The sequence below is a fragment of the Schistocerca americana genome, chromosome X, assembly GCF_021461395.2.
Source record: "Schistocerca americana isolate TAMUIC-IGC-003095 chromosome X, iqSchAmer2.1, whole genome shotgun sequence".
NCBI lineage: Eukaryota > Metazoa > Arthropoda > Insecta > Orthoptera > Acrididae > Schistocerca > Schistocerca americana.
In genome coordinates, this window is record NC_060130.1 from 690,586,496 (window position 1) to 690,611,930 (window position 25,435).

The following is a 25,435-nucleotide window of genomic DNA, read 5'->3' on the forward strand; positions in this document are numbered from 1 at the left end:
CCAATATGCCCCCGCGGCCGATCATGCAGTTTGAACGTCCTAACGCAAACCGTTCAGAAGTTATGACGATTTTATTTCACATAGTTCAATAATTGTCACACTGTATATATGCATATGGAACGACTTAACCCGTATTAGTGTTTGACACCACTGATTAATATAATTTTATAAAAAGATGAAACCATGAAATTACCTTATGACGTTTCTCTTTTGTTTCTAGCACAGACGATGTTGATTTGAACTACGTCGACTGTTCGTTTTCCTAACTAAAAAGTTAAAAAATTGCTTCCACTCTGCAATGAATCAGGAATAATTATTTGATTTGGTAACAGTATTAATCAAAAATGATAAAACACGAAACATTGACTTCACTAAAATAACGGTGATCTTGGAGATTCCAAAATGAGGAAAAACTGATTTAAGTGAGCCAAATATTTATGTCGTTGTACTCAAACATTTCATCAATAGGGGGTAATGTTATTTATTTTACTCCGTTGAGGATATATTTTAACACAGATGTTTATATTTATTTGAATTTAATTTTTTCTTTTAACTGAACCTTCCCATTCTGTGTTAAATATTAGGTCACATCATTGTATAGCTATTTTCTATTGTAATTAATTATTTTATAAATGCTGTTATTCTGTACTTCAGAAAACTGTTTTTATATGAAAATAAAAGTAAAGAAACTGTTTATTTTTGTAATTTAGATTGAGTGGTTATTACAGAGGCAGATATGTGGACGAATATCTCTTTTTTATACTAACACGCCAGAAAAAAGATATCTTAGTTTTTGTTTTTTTGCTCTGAAATATAAAAAAATCAGTAGAATGCTTTGTGAAAAAGCTTTTTGTGCTCGTTCACTTTGTTGATGCATTTGGAAGGGGAGCGTCTAGGGTGATGGTGTGATTTTAGGGCTAATGAGGAGGTACGAGTTGTGGGTAACAGTTTGATAAGCTTACAAAGGAGGATGGAAGGGGTGAAAAGCGGGAGAAAAGGTAAGTCCCCGTGATTACACCTGCGCCTCAGTGAAGGAGAGAAACTGAAGCACACATTGTTTTTAAATAACGTCACCATGCTTTTTGCTGTTAGTAGTTTAAAATAACCACTAACAGGTGAAAGCATGATAATATCATTTAAAAAAATTATAGAAGCCGTAGGCTCTTATTACCAGAAAGTGATACAGACTTTTATTACAAAATTACTAGGCCAGAGATATTAGACAGTACTTGCTGTTCAAGGTTCGCGTTATCCGCGTTAGGTGCAAAACCGCGACAGAATAATAGACAGACAGGCATTTGGTGATGCAGGCATTCGGAGCACAAAGACAAAGTTATTTTTTTAGTGGTGAAAATTTCGTATTCGTCGTGCTGTTGGAAAGGAACAGGTGTTGCAATGAAATACTAAATTGTATACAGCCTTACCCTCTAGCAAATTCAGAGAGGAAGTGATGGCCTAAGTGTCGGTGAGAGATGAGATCGTCCTATGAGGAATCCTTGCGTTTGACTTGAACAGAAACTTTTTTATATCTATTCAAAGGCACGCTAGCGAAGTAACTTGAGAGCTCTACAGAAGGAAATGAGTGTCAGTAACGAAATCACAGAATACAGAAACGCACCTCACTACGAAGAACCACAGGAAAATAGCTCACGAGGCATGTAGATCTATAGAGATCATTGAGTTCGTGCAGTCCTCTTACACCATTGCCCAAAGACAAATGAGTTGGCTGATGCTGTCTTGCCGCGAGACAAGTAGTCCAAAGTTAGTAAGCAGGAGTGAGACGGAACCCAATTTAAGAGCTACTCAAGAGCAGCAAACACGCCACTGTAGACTTTCGACGTATCCTTACATTTTAGGTACAAAGACACGAATCCTTTCCAAAATACACTGCCCTATTTGTTTCGCGAAAGCAATAGTTGTTCAGCAGAGCCTCATCTGTACATTCAAGTAAGGCATGTAAGTGTGCAGTAATTAGTACACTGATGCAAGAACTACAAGTGTCTCCCCTGTTTACATCGACGACATAAATCCAAAGTTAGAAGCATTTAACTAACATATAGAATACATACTTGAGTCTAGGAACAGCAAGTTTTGGTGCCGATCGGTTGCTCTCAGTTGGCGCTTTACAGTAGTCTGTGTTCGCGAGTTTTGGTCATTGTGAGTTTGTTTGTTTTAATGCAACTCTCACTTGGATACAGGAAAAGATATAGTTGCAATTCGTGCTCTGCAACAGATGGTAGTAATAGAAGCTTATATCGCCAAGATATAGGCACGAAGTCAATATATTCGTAAAAATGAGTCGAGAAGCTAAGGAACAGAAGTTTTTATTTAACCTGAAAATCCACAACACATTACATTTAAAGATCATTTTCCCTGACTTTTAATCTTGAATGTCTCAAACTTCGCTGTCCCAGAAAATTACGGTAAAAAACGATGTTGTCACAACGTCCTTCTGCTCTCATACCAGTTATTAAGCTTGTCGTGCGTGTATTTTATACCAAATTTAACCAAAATCGAAACTGACGCAATGAAAATATTATTTATTTGAACAATCTGACACAGAACGTCTCATTTGCTGTGTGTGCAATTTAAGTATCTCATTTATGATACATATTGTGCAAAGAAACATACTGTTACGTACTTTGTTATGGCTCTAACCATTATAAAAATCAACTTTGACAATTTGCTTTGACTCACTGCCATTAGCAGTGACAATTTTAAATTGCTTTTTATTTATCAGCAGAAACACTAATGGGAACCAGACAGCACAAGCAGTTATTATTCTAAACTCATACTGTGGTACGGTACTAAAGTAGCCCTAATAACCAGTAATCCTGAATTCCTGCAACACAGTTTGCACCGTACTGACAATTTCTTCATCTGAAACATCTTTAGCAAGAAAATTTCCTACGTCACCGTTTCCTAAGTCATAGTGAGACTATCCACTGTACAAAAAGTTGCCCGATTTCAAAATATTTCATACACTGACAAAAAGTACATAGATACATCTATTTTATGATCTTGCTCCAATAAAAGAGTCATTAAGCAAACTAGTTAATATCGCTAAGCCCGTCAGCTGTTTCTAATTCTCCACTCCAATGAAACGCATTGATAAATACTTCTGCATCTACAGGAGTGTGAAATGTCGTTATAACAGTCTTTGTGTTATTGGAAGATCCAATCGGCTGGAAGGAATGTTACATAAAAACACAAAGCAGTTGGATACGAACGTCTCGAGAGAATTATCGACATATAGCTCCGCTACTCAAAGATAAAATTCAGCTCCAGGATAATGGGGGAACCTGCATTTACGACATTTGTTCAGCCATCGGCGATAAACACAGGATTCAAGCCAATCTATCTGGTAGTCCTCTGCAGTGAGAGATGTGTATTATCAGACAGTTAAGATAATAAGAGATGGAATACTTTTCTAATGAAAAATTACTCGTAGCTTAGGGAGAAAATAAACTTACCTAAATTTTTAATTGTGGGATACATTTTCGAAGCCTTTTTTTGTTATAAAATCCTTTATTCCCTTTAGCTGTAACTCCTTAAAACTGCACGATGTGCCGCACTTCGATGCATTGTGATGTGAATACTGTGAAAGCGTACAAGAGATTAAGAACTTCAGCAGTTAACTTACAATTTTAAATTTCCCGTGGAATGAACCGAACGACTCCTTGCTCAAGAATTCCCCATAAATGAAAAAAAGCTGGTCAAATTCGCTATTATCTATCTGCGGATTTGTCAGACAAACCCGTACATGTACAAAGTGTGTACTTGAAGCAGACGCTTTTCGAGCAATTTGAAATTTCAATTTTGACACTAACAGGAATGGCTACAAACGCAGATAAAGTATTTCTACCATTAACTGTGTTTAAAGAAGAAGAAGAAAACACGTCACTCGTCCAGGGAATGGTTTAAAATGATAGAGAAATACAGAGATACACATGAAAACCTATTAATGAAAATGTTACACTCAGAAACTGATGATTACATCAACTTTTTGAGGATGGACAGGGAAACTTTTGATAACCTGATTAGTTACTTCGTCTTCACACTGGAATACACAAGTAGGGTACTAGTTGGCGAAAATTTATTCTCATCCTGTAATGACAGTTTATTAAAATACCATAACGTTGGGACATATAGTCCACATCACCCATGGAAGAACCAGATAACTTCCATTGTGTTTTTATTTCATTGCACTCCCACTTGCATGTTATGCATAGATTACTGATTCTGTTCATACCTTTACCTGCGTAATATATATGACTGAGAAACCTCTGCAATACCATTTTGTTAACTGCCAGTGCTATTTTGTTTTTATCCTTGATCGTAGTGCCTTAGTTGTCGAAACTCACGATACAGTGAGATAACTTCCAATAAAACTATTTATCTCTAAACATAGGCAGCGAAACGTTGACACAAACTGTATCTGCCATCTTGTCAAGGTTTCTATCAGTCAAAGTGTCTCGCAAACACGTCAAATGCGGTCTATGCTAGAGAAGCATGTTGAACAACACCGCACACGGTCAAATGTTTGACAAACATAGTAAAGTTAGACGAATTGTTTGACGTGTATTGGGGCGTAAAGGCTAATGTAAGTTTCACTGCCCGCCAAGAGGAAGCGCTACGAGTTGCAGACTTGAGATCAGCTGAGCGCAACTGATCGGCTCACCCAATGGCCACTATGATTTGCTGTCCCTAGAGATTAGATTGGTACTTGTTCCATAGATCATAAATACGACACTTCGTAATGATGTGGAATGTCTCAGGTTGATAAAAGGTGTCTACACAAGATATTACATTACACAAAATATTACATGACACTTATTTTTTTTGTGGTGGTGGGGAAATTACCCACTTACTATATCAAAAAATTCATCTAATGAATAGAAGGAGTTGCCATTCAGAAATTCTTTTAATTTCCTTTTATATGCTATATGGCTATCTGTCAGACTTTTGATGCTATTAGGTAAGTGACCAAAGACTTTTGCGGCAGCATAATTTACCCCCTTCTGAACCAAAGTTAGATTTAACCTTGAGTAGTGAAGATCAAAAATAATGTTTCGTTTCGTCATTTCAGTTAAAACATCTTGCTACTGCCGATAAAATCCGATATGTCACAGCTGATTGTGCTTCGATAACAATCGGATTACGTTCTGGGTTCGAATCTCTGTCAGACACAATGCTTTACTTCACTGCATTTCAAGTAAGTTACTTGTGAAGAAGCAATGTTTAACATCTCTCTTAGTTCGTTAACAGGGACAATAGATGTTGGGTAAGAATTCGCGTCCGTAAAAAATGTTTACGTTATGTAATTTAAAGTTGATATTTCCTAACTGATACCGTCTAAAACCTAGGCATATCACTCTCTGTGTGCATAATCAGGAATGACTGTTAGTTTCCGTCAGTCCCGAAATCTTTCCTTAATCTGCATGACCTGGGTTTGAATCCATATGCAGAACGAGACAGTTCGTCGTGTCATTCGAAGTTCATACATATTCTCAACTAGCATCTCGTGAATAACTTAAATTTTTAATGTCATTTTGTGTTAAATAATAAGTACGGTATGTTACTTTGAAGAGGAAATCGTGAATACGACAAACTTACTACGTGCATTACCTATCTGACGTAATAATGAGAGTGGTAACATTTCAGGTATGTCATTTATTGTAATAAATGTGAGCTTACAAGCCTTAAGTCAGTCTTATCTGTGATAAGGTGTTCCCTGATATTTGTTTTCTAGTGGTGATTAGTTAGAACCATTTTCAATAGTCAAACGACTGTACCGAGGAGTGATTAGAGGACCTGCTAGACAGCTTCGTTATGGGGGTTGTATGCAAATCAGGCGAAATGCAATTCAGGTCGTTCGGATACTTTTGAGCACGACTGTACATCCATGAGTACTAGTGTCCTTCCTTATGGATTTCGCTAACAACCCTGCCAGTTTACCGTTCCCTTTCCTATTGAAACTCCATTTTTACACTCCTGACAGAGCGGTTCAACTGGGGCTGATCATGCCGCATGTAAGCAGGCACCAGCCCAACATTGGTATGGGTCATTGCAGAGGCTAATTTCACCAGGTCACATTCAATACTGTAGCCCTGATCCCTATCAATACTGTTTCCCACTCCAAAAACTATCATCAAATGATCCTGCTTTGAGAAACCCTTCTACAAGGAACCTATATCCTCTACCACCTGGCTAAGACATGCACTTGGCTTGAAAAAGTTTGTGACCTAATTTTTCCTGCAAAATCTGGCTCACACCTCTTCCGTGGCTGCTGCCTAGCAACAGAACTTACTTTCTACTTTTTTTTGAATCAGTTGGTTTCCTAGTGAGATTCTGTTGCATCTTAACTACATCAACTTCCACTGGAGCCCCTTCCTTACTTAACTGTGGTGGAAGGCAAATCTATTGGTTGTGCCAATTGGGAAACTGTCAGACACTGTTCTCTTTCTGTGGCCCCTGTTCCCAGCTACCACTTCCCACCGCTGTTTACCTTCCTCCCCCCTTAACCTCTTCGGTTCCTCCCTCGCTCTGTCCAAATCAGCCTGAATGGCTCCAATCTTCTCCTCCTGTTTAGCTATAACCCTATCTCTTGAGCAAACCCTGCAAAAGAATGCAAGAGTCTCGTTTGCTTCCCCAATCTCCATGCCGCTACAATTTCCCCAATGAAACCACCTCTCACAACAAGCGCACAAAACCCCTGAACTAACTTTCCTACTGCAGCTCACACATTAGTATCCATGGTAGTTCGGAAATTAGTTAAGAGATTTACAAAGTGATAATGATAATATATTAAATACAGATGCAAAAGGACACTAAATATGTTTTGGAAACTAATATGTAAGTAAACTGTTAGCAAATGCACTTAAATTTGCGGTATAACGCTAAATATGCACGTTCAAAAATTAGGTCTAAACAGCCGAATGTAACCAAAACGAACTTTTTGCGAGTGCTGGAAGAGTACGCAAATAAAAGAAAAACCTTTAATTGCAAGCTTGAAGAGCACACTAATGAACGTATTTAATCAGTTAATCTATAGCAAATGCACTTAAGATTGCGGTATAAGGCTAAGTATGCACACTCGGAAAGTAAGGCAAAGCCGCGAAATGTAAAGAAAACGAACTTTTCGCGATTACTGGAACACTACGCAAATAAAAGAAAAACTTTTAATGGTGGGCTTGAAGAGTACACTAAGAAACGTGTTTAATTAGTTAAAAGTGTTCCACTATAATTAATTACGACCTAAATTATTTATCTTTCACGAGAGCTCTGTCTCCGTACGTGCGGCCTCGTGCAGGGCTACCAACACCCACCTTTGTTGTATGGTCGAGCGACACCCACGGCTTGCTCATCCTAGATGATCGTTGCTGCACGGAATAATTGTTAAGGCACCGACGACTTCAGAGATCGTCTTCTCGAAGTTTTGTTTTTGCAGTACATTCTGCAATCTTTTCCTTAGGAGTCGTCTGTTTCGGTTTCCAGGATGTTATTTTTCTTACTGCTTCCGGTTTCTCTTAATCCTGAGCCACCACTTGCCGACACAAGTCATTATATAGGTGACGTAATGTGACGAAGATGGAAGAACTAGTTGAAATCTCGAGATTTCATAGAAATTTGATGCAATAAGGGCACGTAGTATGTTTTTTCACAGACCCCATCGTGAAAGGCTCAGTACCCTTACTTTAACTCTCATTTCTGTCCCATCGAAGGAGGAAGATGTACTGCTGGCAAGGACAATGGATATCGTAGGTTTAGCGGCTCCTCCATAAAAGGCCGTTACTACTACACGTGAGAGCTGGCCACTAACTTCGACTGCCTGCGAAACCAGACGTATGGCGATAGAACAGGCCGCAGAGTAGACGGAGGTCAGATCTCTCCGGGAAGCCACTTCAAGCAGCTCATCGGTAGCTGCGCTAAGCCATCGTCTCCTGAACCGCCACTGCCACTGGACTCTTGAGTATGACATCGCTCCGCTACGTTGGCCTCTGCCAAATTTGTCATCTCTCCCTGCTGTACAGTCGCAGGATTCTGTCAGTAGTGCTCGACTACAGGTGCTAGACTCAGAAGTATTTCCGCTCGATATCTGTGCTACGAGGCCTAGGTTGTGTGGAACACTAATGAAACTTACGTTGTTATAAAGCGTCGCTGATTGCATCCTGTGATATCTTCTGAACTTCTGGAACTTATAGTTTCAGTTTTTTCTTTTTATTTTCTTGTGGACTTGAATCTTTTTAGAGTTCGAGGATCTAGCTATTTAAGCTGTATTATGTTTGATCGCCAGCGAGTGCTGTAACTGTAAAAGAGCTATGCATTACAACATAAAGACAAAAAGACAGAATCCTGGTCACACGACTAGTTTAGTTTTGAAAGGCAGTCACCTAACGACAATAATAAATCATGCCGAACGATGACTTCTATAAACTTCTGTTTTATGTGACCTCGGCAGTATGCTTTGCGGAACGCTGCGCAATATCACCGAACCAGTGACATGTGGTGCGACAAGGCTGTAGCTGCATCGAAATGTTCACGCTGCGATGAAACTGGAGGTTTTGGGCGGACTAAAGCTGTCGCCTGTGGTGAATTGCTGCGGGCATGTACTTACCGTGCGGACAGGGCCGGTCGATGGCGTACTGGTTGCAGATCAGGTTGTCCGACACGTTCACGCACGTGTAGCACGTCACGCCCGCTGGGAACACAAGACAGAGACAACATCGCCTTATTCACTCCGCTCTACAGCTGCCGAGGATTACAAAACATTTATCACGGCACTGTGTCAAATGCTCATGTACTTTGTGTACGCTTGTGATTTCGTGCGTGCGTGTGTATCTGTGTGTGTGTGTGTGTGTGTGTGTGTGTGTGTGTGTGTGTCTGTGTGTGTGTGTGTGTGTGTCAGAGTGTGAATGTGTTTGTGTTGGCATGGAAATTTATTCATGTCTGCTGAAGTGTACTACATACGACCATTATCTTCAGATACATATATGGCACTACTTACCTGAAACATGGAATTACGTTAAAACTAGAGAGAATACTATAAAAAAGGAAGTTAAAATAAGTGCGTAATACGTTGAAAGACTGCAGTTTGGATAAAAGAACTTGTGCAATGCCTAAGAGTCTTATAATACACAAATATCACAATTTCTGGAGAAAGCTTGCAGTGTTTGTTATTTTGTAGACTCTGAGTTGGCAACATTTATGTTGTTGTTATAACCAATTCTATTTGAAATTAATGACATTGTAAAATCTGACAAAAATAATAGCTCTTTTGGAGTTGATGTTATCTCTGATAGACTACAAAAGACTTGGTTGCAAATGCTAACTACGGCGAGATTTCAGTATTACATCTTAGCGATAATTAAGGGTGCCAAAGAGGATAGGTCTCAGTGTCCAGTCCATACGTTTTGCAGACCTGTAGACTTAATGCTTTACGATTAAAACAAAGAGAGACTGCCGTCTGTGTGACAATATTGGCTTGACGGTTCTTCTGACACATGATCAGTATACGAAGTCGTTATGTTGAAACTACGTAGCCGGTAAATGGTGTCTTGCTCAAGCATGGAAACTTCTAGTTTCGACTGTATTTGGTATTAGAATTCAAGTCGATAATAGTCAGTCTGGTGCAGTACATCAGTAAACTGATTGTGGTGTCACATAGTATTGGCTAAATAAAAGTCATTCAGACGTATAGTGATTTAGCAGATACATGTCACTAAGAGGATTATTAGGACTCCGTACTCGACTTCAAACATCTTGACTTGTTCAGAAATCTGTAAAGGAAGGCCATCTATGATAAAATACAGCCAGAGATGATAAAAAGGGCGTCACAGTGTAGCTCACCTAGCCTTTCAAACAGCTACACGACGCAGAATATCAACCATCTTACTCACAGTAGTGGTGGCGTTCTATATAAGTAAGTCCATGTTTCATTAGCAATAAACTACCCTCATGAGAGAAGGCGGAGGACGGACCACACTATTGATGCAGATATACTGAACAGCACCAAGTCTTGTTCTCTCAGTTGTCGTGATTTAATTAATAGCCTTAAAATCGACATTGCAATTTCTGGAAAGAGTATGCGTTACAAACCCTCAATAGCAAACATCATATCGGAATGCTATTGAGAAGGAATGATAGTGTAGGTGTTTATCAGAATTAGTGAGTGTACAGGCCATAGCTTTGTACGAGTAGTTCTCTGACTGCTATAAATTGTAAGGACAAGGTCCTCCCACCTCTTGTTCTGCCGTAAACTAGTGGTACTGAAAGTATTCTTTTTATATTCGACATTATTCTTTCTTACGGAGGTTAGGTGGGGTAAAAAAAATCATATAAAGCGAGGGTACTATTCAAATTACGTTCCCATTATGCACTGTAGACTTAAGGCTAAATTACTGAGACTGCAACTTATTTCTGGAGTATCGACACTTAAAATAAGTGTGTGTTATAGGGAGAGTTTCTGGCAGCAATCGAATGAGAAGGGATAAGCGGTCAGCTGACAATAGAATCTTAGGAACATTTATATCAAGCCCCACTTATGCCAGCAAGGATCAATACGGAAGTGGGACACCAAATATTGATTACATCAAGACGTCATGTCATACTGAACAAAATTTAGCGAAAGCGATTGTAGGGGGAAAACTGCATTCTATTGATCCGTAGTAAAATGATAGTGATAGAAAAGGACAATCTCTCAAGACAGCATCTCAAGTTCTACATCAGCACTGGAAAGAGAGGCGAGATGGAGACTCGTAGACACCGCTGGGTGTAATCACAAAGCGGGCAGAATATACACACGCCTCAGCTACGTACCACCAGACAGTGCATTTCCGAGATGACCGTCATGGTGTCCAATTATCTTAGCCTCTTACATGATCACTACCACCCGTATAGTCATTGCACTAGTTTCATATGAAATGAAATCTGTCTAAAATGACTTAAGGTGGGCTAGGAAAAATTATGGGTAAATTTAGGTGATTATATTTCAATTTTAGATAAATTTGAGAAAACTACCTAATTACGTTTTTCTTGAGCCAAGCATTTATTTTTGTCATTCGTATAAACGGTTATGGCACACTAAAATGCAAAATGGTGCTGTTTAAATTCATATGATTTGACTAGGGTAACTATGGCATCATTAGTTATAATACAGTCTACACACAGCGAAGACGCTGCCTCAGTTATGTAGAAGACGTGGTCCCTGCAATCCGCTCTTTCCTAGGTTCGATTTCTTGGACACGGGGGCTACAGAGAATAATTTAATGTTTTATAATGCTTTTTCTCGTTTACGGGAAAACAGAGTGCAGCTGACAATAACACGTACCACTGCTGACGCAGAAAATTGATATGCCCAGTACTTAGGAAATTATGCAGAATTAAAAAAGAACTGTCTGCTCATGTAATTGAGTACAGGCATTCTATTGGAGCTCGCTTAGTGCGTGCACTGGTGTAATTTTAAGGTAAACTACGATTATTTCCTTTTTACAATCAACAGATTGTACATTAAAATAAGTGACATACTGCGTTTGAATACAGTACAATGTACTGAAGAGAAAGAAATTATCAACCTAGGAGAATAGCACCTGACCGTGAAGCCTAGGACAGTATGTCGAAATATGTACATTAAAACAAGTCGCTGTATGTAATTAATTTCGACGAATATCAGGCCTGCTTCTATGGATGGGTAACTTCCGGGTTTTCGCTTTTGATACATTCTTACAAGTGCACTGATGTAATTTTAAGGTACATTACGGTTATTTCCTGTTTATAATCAACAGATTGTACAGTAAAATAAGTGACATACCGCGTTTGCATACAGTACAATGTACTGAAGAGAAAGAAATTATAAGCCTAGGAGAATAGCTCCTGACCGTGAATCCTACGACAGTATGTCGAAATATGTACATTAAAAAAAGTCGCTATATGTAATTAATTTCGACGAATATCAGGCCTGCTTCTATGGATGGGTAACTTCCGGGTTTTCGTTTTGATACATTCTTACACATAGCGAGATCTATAACGGCACCTACTTATTTCCTGCAGTGGACCTCATTATTTAAACTACTGCCTGAAAATTGTGAAGGTAGCTGTGACGAGTAATATAATACACTAAAGCCACCTATTTTACAATCTATATTGCTTCTCTGTTACATTAGAAGACACCTGCAGTGAGTGTGAAGTTTATTTTCACTACATGAAAACAGCTATGCAGTCTGTAACAACAGCTGTTTTTTACACACACAGTATTTCTTAAATGAATATGTCAAGTAACATCATTTACACTATGTACTGGTGAATATTTGCAGTACTTTCGACGTTTCTCACTACTTTTCATCCTAGAGTAAAGGGTTGATGCAACATACACGAAAAGGTCACTTTCCATGTTAATATTACGAAACTAAACCTTGTGTGTACTGGATCCACTAAACTTAACGATATGGCACTATCACAGCGCAGGCCTACATTGATGTTTTAAGCGCCTTCCTGCTTCCCACTGTTGAAGAGCAATTCGGGGATAGCGATTGCATCTTTCAACACGATCGAGCATCTGTTCATAATGCACGGCCTGTGGCGGAATTGTTACACGACAATAACATCCCTGTAATGGACTGTCTGGAACCGCGCGACCGCTACGGTCGCAGGTTCAAATCCTGCCTCGGGCATGGATGTGCGTGATGTCCTTAGGTTAGTTAGGTTTAAGTGGTTCTAAGCTCTAGGGGACTGATGACCTTAGAAGTTAAGACCCATAGTACTCAGAGCCATTTGAAACATTTTTTTGCAGTGGACTGGCCTGAACAGAGTCCTGACCTGAATCCTATAGAACACCTTTGGGATGTTTTGGAACGCCGATTTCGTGCCCGGTCTCACCAACCGACATCGATACCTCTCCTCAGTGCAGCGTTCCGTGAAGAATGGGCTGCCACTCCCCACGAAACTTTCCAGCACCTTATTGAACGTATGCCTGTGAGAGTGGAAGCTGTCATCAAGGCTAAGGGTGGGCCAACACCGTACTGAACTCCAGGATTACCGGTGGGGGGCGCTACAAACTTGTAAGTCATTTACAACCAGATGTTCGGATACTTTTGATCACATAGTGTACATTCAGAAAGTTTCCGACTTTTGTTACTACATATTCATAGTTATATTACTTTCGACGTCAACTTCGAAACCTTCAGACAATAACTTAGGCAGAAAACCTAAATGTAAATCGTACGAAATTGCTGAAATATGTTTGCTTAGCAACATACTAAAAGGCAAAAGAAGAAAGAACCAGCTTTAACATCCTGTCGAAAATGTGGTTGTTAGTGAAAGAACACAAGCTCGGGTACGTCAGTGAAGGGAAATACAATCAGTAGTGTCGGTTTCAAACGTACCATCGAGGCATTATTAGCCTCATCAGTGTCAGGAAAACATTTCAACCAACATTGTTATGACTGAACGGGGAATTGAATCCCGTTCCTTTCGCAAGTCCATTGTCTTTAACTTCGGCATCACCTTACTTGGCATATTCGAAACAAAAAAGGCTTGTTTTTTTGTATAAGACGGAATCTCTTCCCCATTACTTTTTATTTTAGTAATAATCATCTGAAACCGAGCAACGAGCATCAGAGTAGTCTGCCAAAGGCAGTTGCTTTTATCACTTTAGAGTTAGGTATTACTAGGTTCCTGGAACAGAAAGACTATGTTTCTGGTTAGCTTCTATCAGCCTGGTCAAAAGGCGTTTATGAACATTTCATATGAGCAGCGAGGTGGAGAGCAGATAAGGACATTAAATCTTCGCTCCTGCTTGGCCATGTTCCATGTTCGTCAGTGTAACGCATATGGGAAAGTGCGTTTGCTGTAGTTGGCTCGAACCTTCTTGGCAGACGCTGATCAGCCTTGTGTCATCTCCCCTTTTATAATTCTGGTCCACGAATTTTCCATCAGCTGTTTATGTAAGTGTATGTGTGTTGCCACGTTTTTCAAACTGCACTCGTATGTGAACCACTCTTCAAAGTACAACGACTCTAAGAAGTGAAGCTGTGTTATGATATATACTGTTACTTCCAAAAATATCACACATTTTTAATTAAAAGCAATGTATAATTAATCAAATGAAATTTAACGTGTTGTGTTCAGAAAAGCGGTTGTAATTTCATAGGTGATGGACTAACATAATCATCGCTGCCATTCTCCAGATTTGAGATGTGTCTCAGAATTTATAGCACAGATCATGGATTTCACTTCTGTACATAGTTAAACACATTTGAAAGAGCTATAATGACAGCTACTGCAGCACCCAAGACCAGAAGAATTAATCTGGAAATATTTAAGGTAATGAATACCGAGGTGAAAAAATTAGCCAGGCAACCTTGAAAGGTATTTGCGTTGCCTTCGCGAGGGAGACAACAGTCGCGTTTTCATGACGCGGAAGCAACTACTAAGTAAACGTGTGACATAACTCGCTCTGGGCTGTCCGCTACAGACTCTTTTGGAAATTTATTTTTCGTATTTCAAACTGCTGCTGCACTAAATAAAAAAAAATTGAAATTCATAAGCAACATCTCACGATGTTATACACCGTTTCGTTATTGGTGTCAATTTTTGAACTACGTTGTTTATATTGGCTGTAGCCTTTATGTTTCTGTCATCAAGGAATAAGCATACGCATGAACCTCCTTTTCATTCCCTCCGTGTGTCCTCCCTCTGCCGACAGCCAACCCTGATCGTCTCACACACATTGTCATCCGTTGTTTCTGCTCAGAGTTTTCTCTATTACAGTATACATTAAAGTTTATACATCCTAAGTCACATCGGGATAGGGAAGGTCGATGTATTTATAGAATTAAGACTGCATGTGAAAGAAATCTGCTACAGTTGTTAATTTAGAATTCCAGCGCTTATCACAATGGGTTAGTAAATTACAGAGAACCTACATTACGAAGCACGTGTAAACCAGTACGTCCGAACCCACATAGGAATGCCACACGGGTCTACGCTTCGTTCAGTTTTCTCGACTTCAAGAGGACACAATCAGACAATGCAAATTAGGGATTTACTCGCTGTAACTTTTGCAATATTCGTCACACGTATGTATCTACAGACAATTTAAAGTTTCTGATAGAGAGAACATATTCCCACATCAATTTTACGAGATACTCATCTCTATTCATGACAAAACAAGGCTTCACATCAACGTTCTCTGCCAAGGTTGCAAACTGCTTGTAACTATTATTTTTAGCTTTCCAGTGATTACCAGGTGCGGTAAAGGCCATTAAATACATATTATAAGCCTTTCATTTACCATAATCCATTATTAAGATTTAGTGAAAGCTCTTAAGGATGTTGCTAATGGAGATGACCACTGGTTAAGGTACTGGGTGGACTGTACTTCAAGCCACAACCAAGACTTTTTCGTGGTTTCCGTAAATCGATCAAGGCGAATGCTGGAATGACTGCTGGGGATTTTATTCCGACATGCGTCCGATCCAGTTTTATTCCATCTGTAATTACCTTGTCGTCGACGAACGTTAAGCTATAATCTTCTTTCTTCCATTATTTCTTATGACATTTGAATGAAACGAGGTAATTCGTTCTCTCTTTTCTGTGTACATTCAGACTCTTTAGTTAAAAACAATCTAGTAGAAGTCTTAGTCACACTACAAGTATTCCAAACAGGCCTAGTCTGTGAATCATTTAAATGTGGCTGAAACACGACCAATAAAATCAAGGCTAAGGCATTATTTACAGTTCAGGCTACATTGCCTTATACTTTTATTTCATTTACTCTAGTGAATGTCTGCTAAAGAATTAGAATAGTTCACAGCAGGATGCTATTTCAGCTAACTGCTAGGTTGGGGGGTTGTTTGGGGGAAGAGACCAAACAGCGAGGTCATCGGTCTCATCGGATTAGGGAAGGACGGGGAAGGAAGTCGGCCGTGCCCTTTCAAAGGAACCATCCCGGCATTTGCCTGGAGCGATTTAGGGAAATCACGGAAAACCTAAATCAGGATGGCCGGACGCGGGATTGAACCGTCGTCCTCCCAAATGCGAGTCCAGTGTGCTAACCACTGCGCCACCTCGCTCGGTTAACTGCTAGGAAATTGCAACCAGCGTACAGCAATTTTCGATCTTGCTTATGGTATTCTTATTGCTATGCGTCAAGAAACTCCCACTACATATAAAGCAAGATGAAAGAATTGATTCTTTTGATTGACAACGTGTATATATCAAAGCACAATAGTACAGCTTCTCAAAATAACATTTCATATGCTCCATTATTTTAAATCATAGCAAGTACACTCACTATATTTATTCACCTTTAAAAAAAGCGGTCACCAGACGATTTTTCACACAGTCATCAGGACGCTTTGCACATTTATCTGCAGTGCTTACAGAAGTTCATGAAACGAAATAAAAAGAAACCTAACTCACCTCTCGCTGAGTTTTCAGTTGCCGAAACAAATCAAAGCCACATGGAAAGCGATCAGTTCTGTAAGTAGAGAATGAAGGTTCTTTGAAGATTGCTGCAGTATTACAGTCAATACAGATAACCAAAACGCCCGAAGCTTTATCGTGATGAATCATTTACAAATGTAATCCACTGTGCTAGGCGGATTCCTACGAAGGCGCACTCCGAGTTTCAACTGGCCCCAATCATTCTCACCCTGGTTCGGTCGATTCCTCCCTCCTTGAGCAAGGTGTTCACGAGGGAGGCGTTGTGTGCTCGTGCATTATAGCTTTGAAAGACTAACCCATCGGTGAAATGTTGGCTGTAAGGTTGGGAAATCGGATGGAAAATCCTGTTTCGATACTGCACAGCCCTAAAATTACCTTTCTTACCGATGAGATGCTTCCGACATCCGTACGTACCGATGCAACGCGTGGCTGACTCACCGCGCTGCTGAACTCGTGACACTGAATGCTTGACACGTCCATTTATAATTGGCCACTTACACTAATGAGTGAACAAAACCCGACAACACTGATACACGTTCCATTACACGTGTTCCTTGCAGGCTTTCATGCACCAATTTGCTGTGGGATTGTATTGCTGTTCGTAACGGACGCTTAGAGCGCAAACTGTTTAGGTGTGGAGACGGCTTTGCGCTGTCTGGTTCGACACACTCCCTCTATTTCCTTCAGAAAGCAACGCTCCGTTCCAGTGCATTTTCCTCGAGGTACCTCGTAGTCATATTTGGAAACAGTGCTCATTAGCTATTATTGTAGATTTCAATGTTTTGTGTCTCACAATAGTACCAGAATGTTCGAATGAGGCCATAATGGTGCACGCCATTTGGCGGGCAACTTTCCGTGCTGAAAATTTTCTTACCGTGAAGTGTGAGAGCGCGCGCGGTCAAAGCTTCAAATCATGATGTTGACGAGTGAACAATACACACAAGCCAAATCGTCCCGTTCACGACTGCAGACACAGCACACTCCAGTGAAATACACAAAGAATAAAGATTTTACTTTTACCTTATGATAAAACCTGCAATGAGAAATCATTTTTTTACATAATACTCTTCTGAAATGCAGATACTTAAAACATAATTTCTTATAATGAAAACAATAAAACCACAAGATTTAATACAAAAAACAGGTTCTACCGCCTGTCCCAGTGTCTCTTTGATCCCTACTTCTGCTCCATACATATCGGCACAAGTCGGTAGTCTTTGTGACTATGACGTCGTGTTTTCAACTGCTGCCAGCCGCTATGTTCAAAGGGTTGTACTGTAGCTGCTCGATGAGCGTAGCTGCTCGATGAGCGTACATCCAGTATTAATTAATAAAACATTAGCGATGAATGATGATGGAGATATTCCTGGCCCATCGCGATTGGTTACAAAACTGACTTCCCGAAGAATTGGGAGGAACAAAACACGATGTGACGCGAGACACCGAGTTAGATGTTTAATAAATGTTTTAAATGTCATTTGTCTTATAATCACTAAGTTTTATTGCAACTGGAATGATTTAAGTTCATATTCATTACTAAAAATAAGCAACACATTTCAACACGAACGTCCCTACGATACATCTGCGTGCTGTTTGTACAATAGCAGCTGATCAGGTCGTGTCGCCTGAGTTGGTAACAATGTAAGATAAAGAGGGAAATATTCACTCCCTCCTCTCCGCTCCTCAATGCGACTGCCATGATCTTCCTCCCCTCTTCCCCACTTTATGTGAGAATGGTACGTGGACAGACTGTATATAAAATCCTACATTCAGATTTTGTCGTCTGTAATTTCCATAATAGTGAGTTAAAAAGAGGCCACAATTTTTATGTGTAAAGATAATGAATACATTAACTTCTAAATGTAAAATCTAACCTACCGAATAAAAAATTATCTATCACCTTTTTTACACTTTTCATAATTTAACCACAAACAAGCTACATTTTCTTGTCGTGAGTCCAAAAATTATTTAGTTAAGCAGATATACTATGAGAGCAACTGTAGAAGAGATAAAATGAATAAGCTCGCTTAATTTGAAAGTGGAAGAGGAGCAAAGTGGTGGAAATGGTGTGTAAATAAATAAATGCCCGATTGGCAGTATGTACGCAATTGTAGCTTGTAAATTAAATAAGCGGTTTCTGTGTTACTAGACAACTTTTGAACGAAGCTCAGCTTTTCTAGGATATATTTTGAATCTCTGAGGTTCCTAGCAGGGGTAAAGAAAAGGTAGTCGACACGAAGGTTACTGAGCTGTACCGATCACAATTTCGGAACGAAGTTAAACTTATGTTGGGCATAATGTACAGACACACACAAACACACACACACACACGCACACACGCACGGTACCTGGCCTCACACCCCTGCCCGTCGCATCACGCTGGTCACCAATTGTCACGTTCACCGGTCCTGATGCACTGGCAAATTATACACTATGTGATAAAAAGTATCCGGACACCCCAAAAACATATATTTTCATAATAGGTGCATTGTGCTGCCACTTACCGTCAGGTACTCCATATCAGCGACCTCAGTAGTTATTAGACATCGTCAGAGAGCAGAATGGGGCCCTCAGCGGAACTCACGGTCTTCGAACGTGGTCAGGTGATCGGATGTCACTTGCGTTATACGTCTGTACGCGAGATTTCCACACTCCTAAGCATCTCTAGGTCCTCAGTTTACGATGTGATAGTGAAATGGGAACGTCAAGGGACACGTACAGCACAAAATCGTACAGGTCGACTTCGTCTGTTGACTGACAGAGACCACCGACTGTTGAAGAGAGTCATAATGTGTAATAGGCAGACATCTATCGAGACCATCACACAGGAATTCCAAACTGCAACAGGATCCACTGCAAGTACTATGACAGTTAGGTGAGAGGTGAGAAAACTTGGATTTCAAGGTCGAGCGGCTGCTCATAAGCCACACATCACGCCGGTAAATGGTAAACGGCGCCTCGCTTGATGTAAGGAGCGTAAACACTGGACGATTGAACAGTGGAAAATGTTGTGTGGAGTGACGGATCACGGTACACAATGTGGTGAACCGATGGCAGGGTGTGGGTATGGCGAATGCCCGGTGAACGTCATCTGCTATCGTGTGTAGTACCAACAGTAAAATTCGGAGGCGGTGGTATTATGGTATGGTCGTGTTTTTCATGGAGGGGGCTTGCACCCCTTGTTTTCTTGCTTGGCACTATCACAGCACAGGCCTACATTGATGTTTTAAGCACCTTCCTGCTTCCCACTGTTGAAGAGCAATTTGGAGATGGCGATTGCATCTTTCAACACGATCGAACACCTGTTCATAATGCACGGCCTGTGACGGAGTGGTTGCACAACAATGTTGTTGTTGTTGTGGTCTTCAGTCCTGAGACTGGTTTGATGCAGCTTTCCATGCTACTCTATCCTGTGCAAAAAATGGTTCAAATGGCTCTGAGCACTATGGGACTCAACATCTTAGGTCATAAGTCCCCTAGAACTTAGAACTACTTAAACCCAACTAACCTAAGGACATCACACACACCCATGCCCGAGGCAGAATTCGAACCTGCGACCGTAGCAGTCCCGCGGCTCCGAACCGCAGCGCCAGAAGCGCACGGCCACCGCGGCCGGCTTCCTGTGTAAGCTTCTTCATCTCCCAGTACCTACTGCAACCTGCATCCTTCTGAATCTGTTTAGTGTATTCATCTCTTGGTCTCCCTCTACGATTTTTACCCTCCACGCTGCCCTCCAATACTAAATTGGTGATCCCTTGATGCCTCAGAACATGTCCTACCAACCGATCCCTCCTTCTAGTTAAGTTGTGCCACAAACTTCTCTTCTCCCCAATCCTATTCAATACCTCCTCATTAGTTATATGATCTACCCATCTAATCTTCAGCATTCTTCTGTAGCACCACATTTCGAAAGCTTCTATTCTCTTCTTGTCCAAACTATTTGTCGTCCATGTTTCACTTCCATACATGGCTACGCTCCATACAAATACTTTCAGAAACGACTTCCTGACGCTTAAATCAATACTCGATGTTAACAAATTTCTCTTCTTCAGAAACGCTTTCCTTGCCATTGCCAGTCTACATTTTATATCCTCTCTACTTCGACCATCATCAGTTATTTTGCTCCCCAAATAGCAAAACTCCTTTACTACTTTAAGTATCTCATTTCCTAATCTAATTCCCTCAGCATCACCCGACTTAATACGACTACATTTCATTATCCTCGTTTTGCTTTTGCTGATTTTCATCTTATACCCTCCTTTCATGACACTGTCCATTCCGTTCAACTGCTCTTCCAAGTCCTTTCCTGTCTCTGACAGAATTACAATGTCGTCGGCGAACCTCAAAGTTTTTATTTCTTCTCCATGGATTTTAATACCTACTCCGAATTTTTCTTTTGTTTACTTGACTGCTTGCTCAATATACAGATTGAATAACATCGGGGATAGGCTACAACCCTGTCTCACTCCCTTCCCAACCACTGCTTCCCTTTCATGTCCCTCAACTCTTATAACTGCCATCTGGTTTCTGTACAAATTGTAAATAGCCTTTCGCTCCCTGTATTGTACCCCTTCCACCTTCAGAATTTGAAAGAGAGTATTCCAGTCAACATTGTCAAAAGCTTTCTCTAAGTCTACAAATGCTAGAAACGTAGGTTTGCCTTTCCTTAATCTTTCTTCTAAGATAAGTCGTAGGGTCAGTATTGCCTCACGTGTTCCAATATTTCTACGGAATCCAAACTGATCTTCCCCGAGGTCGGCTTCTACCAGTTTTTCCATTCGTCTGTAAAGAATTCGTGTTAGTATTTTGCAACTGTGTCTTATTAAACTGATTGTTCGGTAATTTTCACATCTGTCAGCACCTGCTTTCTTTGGGATTGTAATTATTATATTCTTCTTGAAGTCTGAAGTTATTTCGCCTGTCTCATACATCTTGCTCACCAGATGGTAGAGTTTTGTCAGGACTGGCTCTCCCAAGGCCGTCAGTAGTTCTAATGGAATGTTGGCTACTCCCGGGGCCTTGTTTCGACCCAGGTCTTTCAGTGCTCTGTCAAACTCTTCACGCAGTATCATATCTCCCATTTCATCTTCATCTACATCTTCTTCCATTTCCATAATATTGTCCTCAAGTACATTGCCCTTGTATAGGCCCTCTATATACTCCCTCCACCTTTCTGCTTTCCCTTCTTTGCTTAAAACTGGGTTTCCATCTGAGCTCTTGATATTCATACAAGTGGTTCTCTTTTCTCCAAAGGTCTCTTTAATTTTCCTGTAGGCAGTGTCTATCTTACCCCTAGTGAGATAACCCTCTACATTCTTACATTTGTCCTCTAGCCATCCCTGCTTAGCCATTTTGCACTTCCTGTCGATCTCGTTTTTGAGACGTTTGTATACCTTTTTGCCTGCTTCATTTACTGCATTTTTATATTTTCTCCTTTCATCAATTAAATTCAATTTTTCGTCTGTTACCCAAGGATTTCTATTAGCCCTCGTCTTTTTACCTACTAGGTCCTCTGCTGCCTTCACTACTTCATCTCTCAAAGCTACCCATTCTTCTTCTACTGTATTTCTTTCCCCCATTCCTGTCAATTGTTCCCTTATGCTCTCCCTAAAACTCTGTACAATCTCTGGTTCTTTCAGTTTATCCAGGTCCCATCTCCTTAAATTCCCACCTTTTTGCAGTTTCTTCAGTTTTAATCTACAGTTCATAACCAATAGATTGTGATCAGAGTCCACATCTGCCCCTGGAAATGTCTTACAATTCAAAACCTGGTTCCTAAATCTCTGTCTTACCATTATGTTATCTATCTGAAACCTGTCACTATATCCAGGCTTCTTCCATGTATACAACCTTCTTTTATGATTCTTGAAGCAAGTGTTAGCTATGATTAAGTTGTGCTCTGTGGAAAATTCTAACAGGCGGCTTTCTCTTTCATTTCTTAGTCCCAATCCATATTCACCTACTACGTTTCCTTCTCTCCCTTTTCCTACTACCGAATTCCAGTCACCCATGACTATTAAATTTTCGTCTCTCTTCACTATCTGAATAATTTCATTTATTTCATCATATATTTCTTCAATTTTTTCGTCATCTGCAGAGCTAGTTGGCATATAAACTTGTACTACTGTAGTAGGCATGGGCTTCGTGTCTATCTTGGCCACAATAATGCGTTCGCTATGCTGTTTGTAGTAGCTTACCCGCACTCCTATTTTCCTATTCATTATTAAACCTACTCCTGCATTACCCCTATTTGATTTTGTGTTTATAACCCTGTAGTCACCTGACCAGAAGTCTTGTTCCTCCTGCCACCGAACTTCACTAATTCCCACTATATCTAACTTCAACCTATCCATTTCCCTTTTTAAATTTTCTAACCTACCTGCCCGATTAAGGGATCTGACATTCCACGCTCCGATCCGTAGAACACCAGTTTTCTTTCTCCTGATAACGACGTCCTTCTGAGTAGTCCCCGCCCGGAGATCCGAATGGGGACTATTTTACCTCCGGAATAGTTTGCCCAAGAGGACGCCATCATCATTTAATCATACAGTAAAGCTGCATGCCCTCGGGAAAAATTACGGCCATAGTTTCCCCTTGCGTTCAGCCGTTCGCAGTACCAGCACAGCAAGGCTGCTTTGGCTAGCGTTACAAGGCCAGATCAGTCAGTCATCCAGACTGTTGCCCCTGCAACTACTGAAAAGGCTGCTGCCCCTCTTCAGGAACCACACGTTTGTCTGGCCTCTCAACAGATACCCCTCCATTGTGGTTGCACCTACGGTACGGCTACCTGTATCGCTGAGGCACGCACGCCTCCCCACCTACGACAAGGTCCATGGTTCTTGAGGGGGGGGGGGGGGCACAACAATAACATCCCTGTAATAGACTGGCCTGCACAGAGTCCTGACCTGAATGGTATAGAGCACCTTTGGGATGTTTAGGAGCGCCGACTTCGTGCCAGGCCTCACCGACCGACATCGATACCTGTCCTCAGTGCAGCACTCCGCAAAGAATGGGCTGCCATTCTCCAAGAAACCTTTCAGCATCTGATTCAATGTGTGCCTGCGAGTGTCGAAGCTGTCATCAAGACTAAGGGTGGGCCAACACCGCATTGAATTCCAACATTACTGATGGAGGGCTCCACGAACTTGTAAGTCATTTTCACCCAAGTGTCCTGATACTTTCGATGACATAGTGTAATTTCGTTGTGGTTTAATATTCGTGTACTATATTAAATACCCTGTGCCGACTTATTCAGTGAGGTGAAAAAAAATTCTCTGGGAGGTGCCTGAACGATTTTCATGCGCCTTCCGCCCGAAATTATGCCCCGGTCATAGGAACATTGAGAAAATATTTCCAGTCATAAAAACATAAACTGTCAATTTGTGAGGGTGGTGGAAAGGGTTTTTTGTGCAGTTTATGTTAAAATTATTACAGACGGACGAATGTTTCAGGCACAGAAGGAAGAAGGGTCTTATTGGTCGTAGTTTTGTCAAGAGATCCACTCAAGAATTCACTTGAAACAGTTTTAATTTAAAGCCAAATTTGGATAGATGGACCGAGACTTGAAGGTTATTCTCTGACGCGAATCCAGTGTCGTAACAACTGGGCCACCTGGTATGATTAAGAGAGGGACATTCTCAAATAGAGTAATGGAAGAAGAAAAAACTTCACTTAATAAACGTAGTTTTTGTTGCTACAAAGTGATTTGAGACACTTTTGTGTGGAACAGAATTATCTAATAGACAGGAAAGTCAATTAGAAGTAGGTTCCGTGTGCTCCTCTTCGTTTGTGTGTGTGTGTGTGTGTGTGTGTGTGTGTGTGTGTGTGTGTGTGTGTGTATGTGTGTGTGCGCGCGCGCTCTCGCACGTGCGCGGGCGTGCTGAGTTAAGGTTTAACGTTTTGTAGTAGAATACCTGTCGAAAAGCATTATTCAGCCGCATGGGATTAATCGTGACAGAGACGTAAGTAATATACAACTAAGTTCAATGAAGAGGTCTATTTTAGTAGATAATTCTTACTCCCCTTTCTCTTGGGTCTTCAGCATCTTACTTTTGATGAAATGCAGTACTCCACATTGGTCTACGTTCAAGAACTGTTATCAGTTATCACGAAGAGACCACACTAGCACCATGCGACTAGATATTTGCGTGACTCTCTAGTGTAGTGCTTAATAACAAGTAACTCAGCCATCGGCAGAATGCGATTACAGAAAGAGCTGAACTTCCTCAACGACTGAAATTTTGTTGTTGTATTTGTCTCCCTCGCTCACAACCTCCACAGAAGCTGTTTTTCACATATTAATGTACTAGCGCTTGTGGAAGGAAGGACACGTTACAGAATTATGTAGCTACAGATTAGGTCAAAGTCGTTTGTCAGCTCGATACGTAGTTTTTGTCTGTCGGTAAGTTTTTTACCACGTTCTAAGCCATAACGTGAAACAAATATTTTGAAAAAAAAAATGAGAGCCACTTGTGTTGCGGCTAATACTTTCTTCGCCATACCCTCTTCCTTATCCCTAAATATTTCACTGCAGCATGAAAGCTTCATTCTGAAAATGGCTAGCATTGCTTCTAGAACATATTGAGGATATGGCTGGGGCGCCACGAACGGATATGGCTGGGAATTGTGCTCCTATATCGTTAGTCCATTAATTGCCAAACTAGCGCAAAATACGGTACGGATGGAGAACCATGACATCAAGGAAATTCCCCCCCAGGGGTCCACAACTCTTTTGTGGATACGTGCGTAGCGAGCACGGGACCCCGAGCTAATGTGGCCCTCCTTCCTTTCCGGGCAGCATACCTTCCCTTTCTGCGTCCTTCCCCATCCCCCATCTTGACCCCCCCCCCCCTCACCAACGCCTCTTTCCTTCCCTTTCTCCCCCTCTGGGAGTATGTTTTGTGCCTATGTCCGGAGACGCTTTCTCTGCTTGCAAGTCTTCGTCCTTCCTTTGTCCTTCTCTTTTCCTTACCTCTTCTCTTTACCCTCTTCT

At 40.8% G+C, this 25,435-nt stretch overlaps 1 protein-coding gene across 1 annotated transcript in view; it reads right to left on the bottom strand.

The window, feature by feature from the left end:
• The window catches only part of LOC124556253 (ly6/PLAUR domain-containing protein 6B-like), a 376,979-nt gene that overhangs the window by 93,259 nt on the left and 258,285 nt on the right, over positions 1–25,435 (bottom strand). Inside the window, exon 3 of the mRNA XM_047130240.1 lies at positions 8,618–8,701. Coding sequence (XP_046986196.1) covers positions 8,618–8,701 — 84 coding nt within the window. The remainder of the gene's footprint in view (positions 1–8,617; positions 8,702–25,435) is intronic.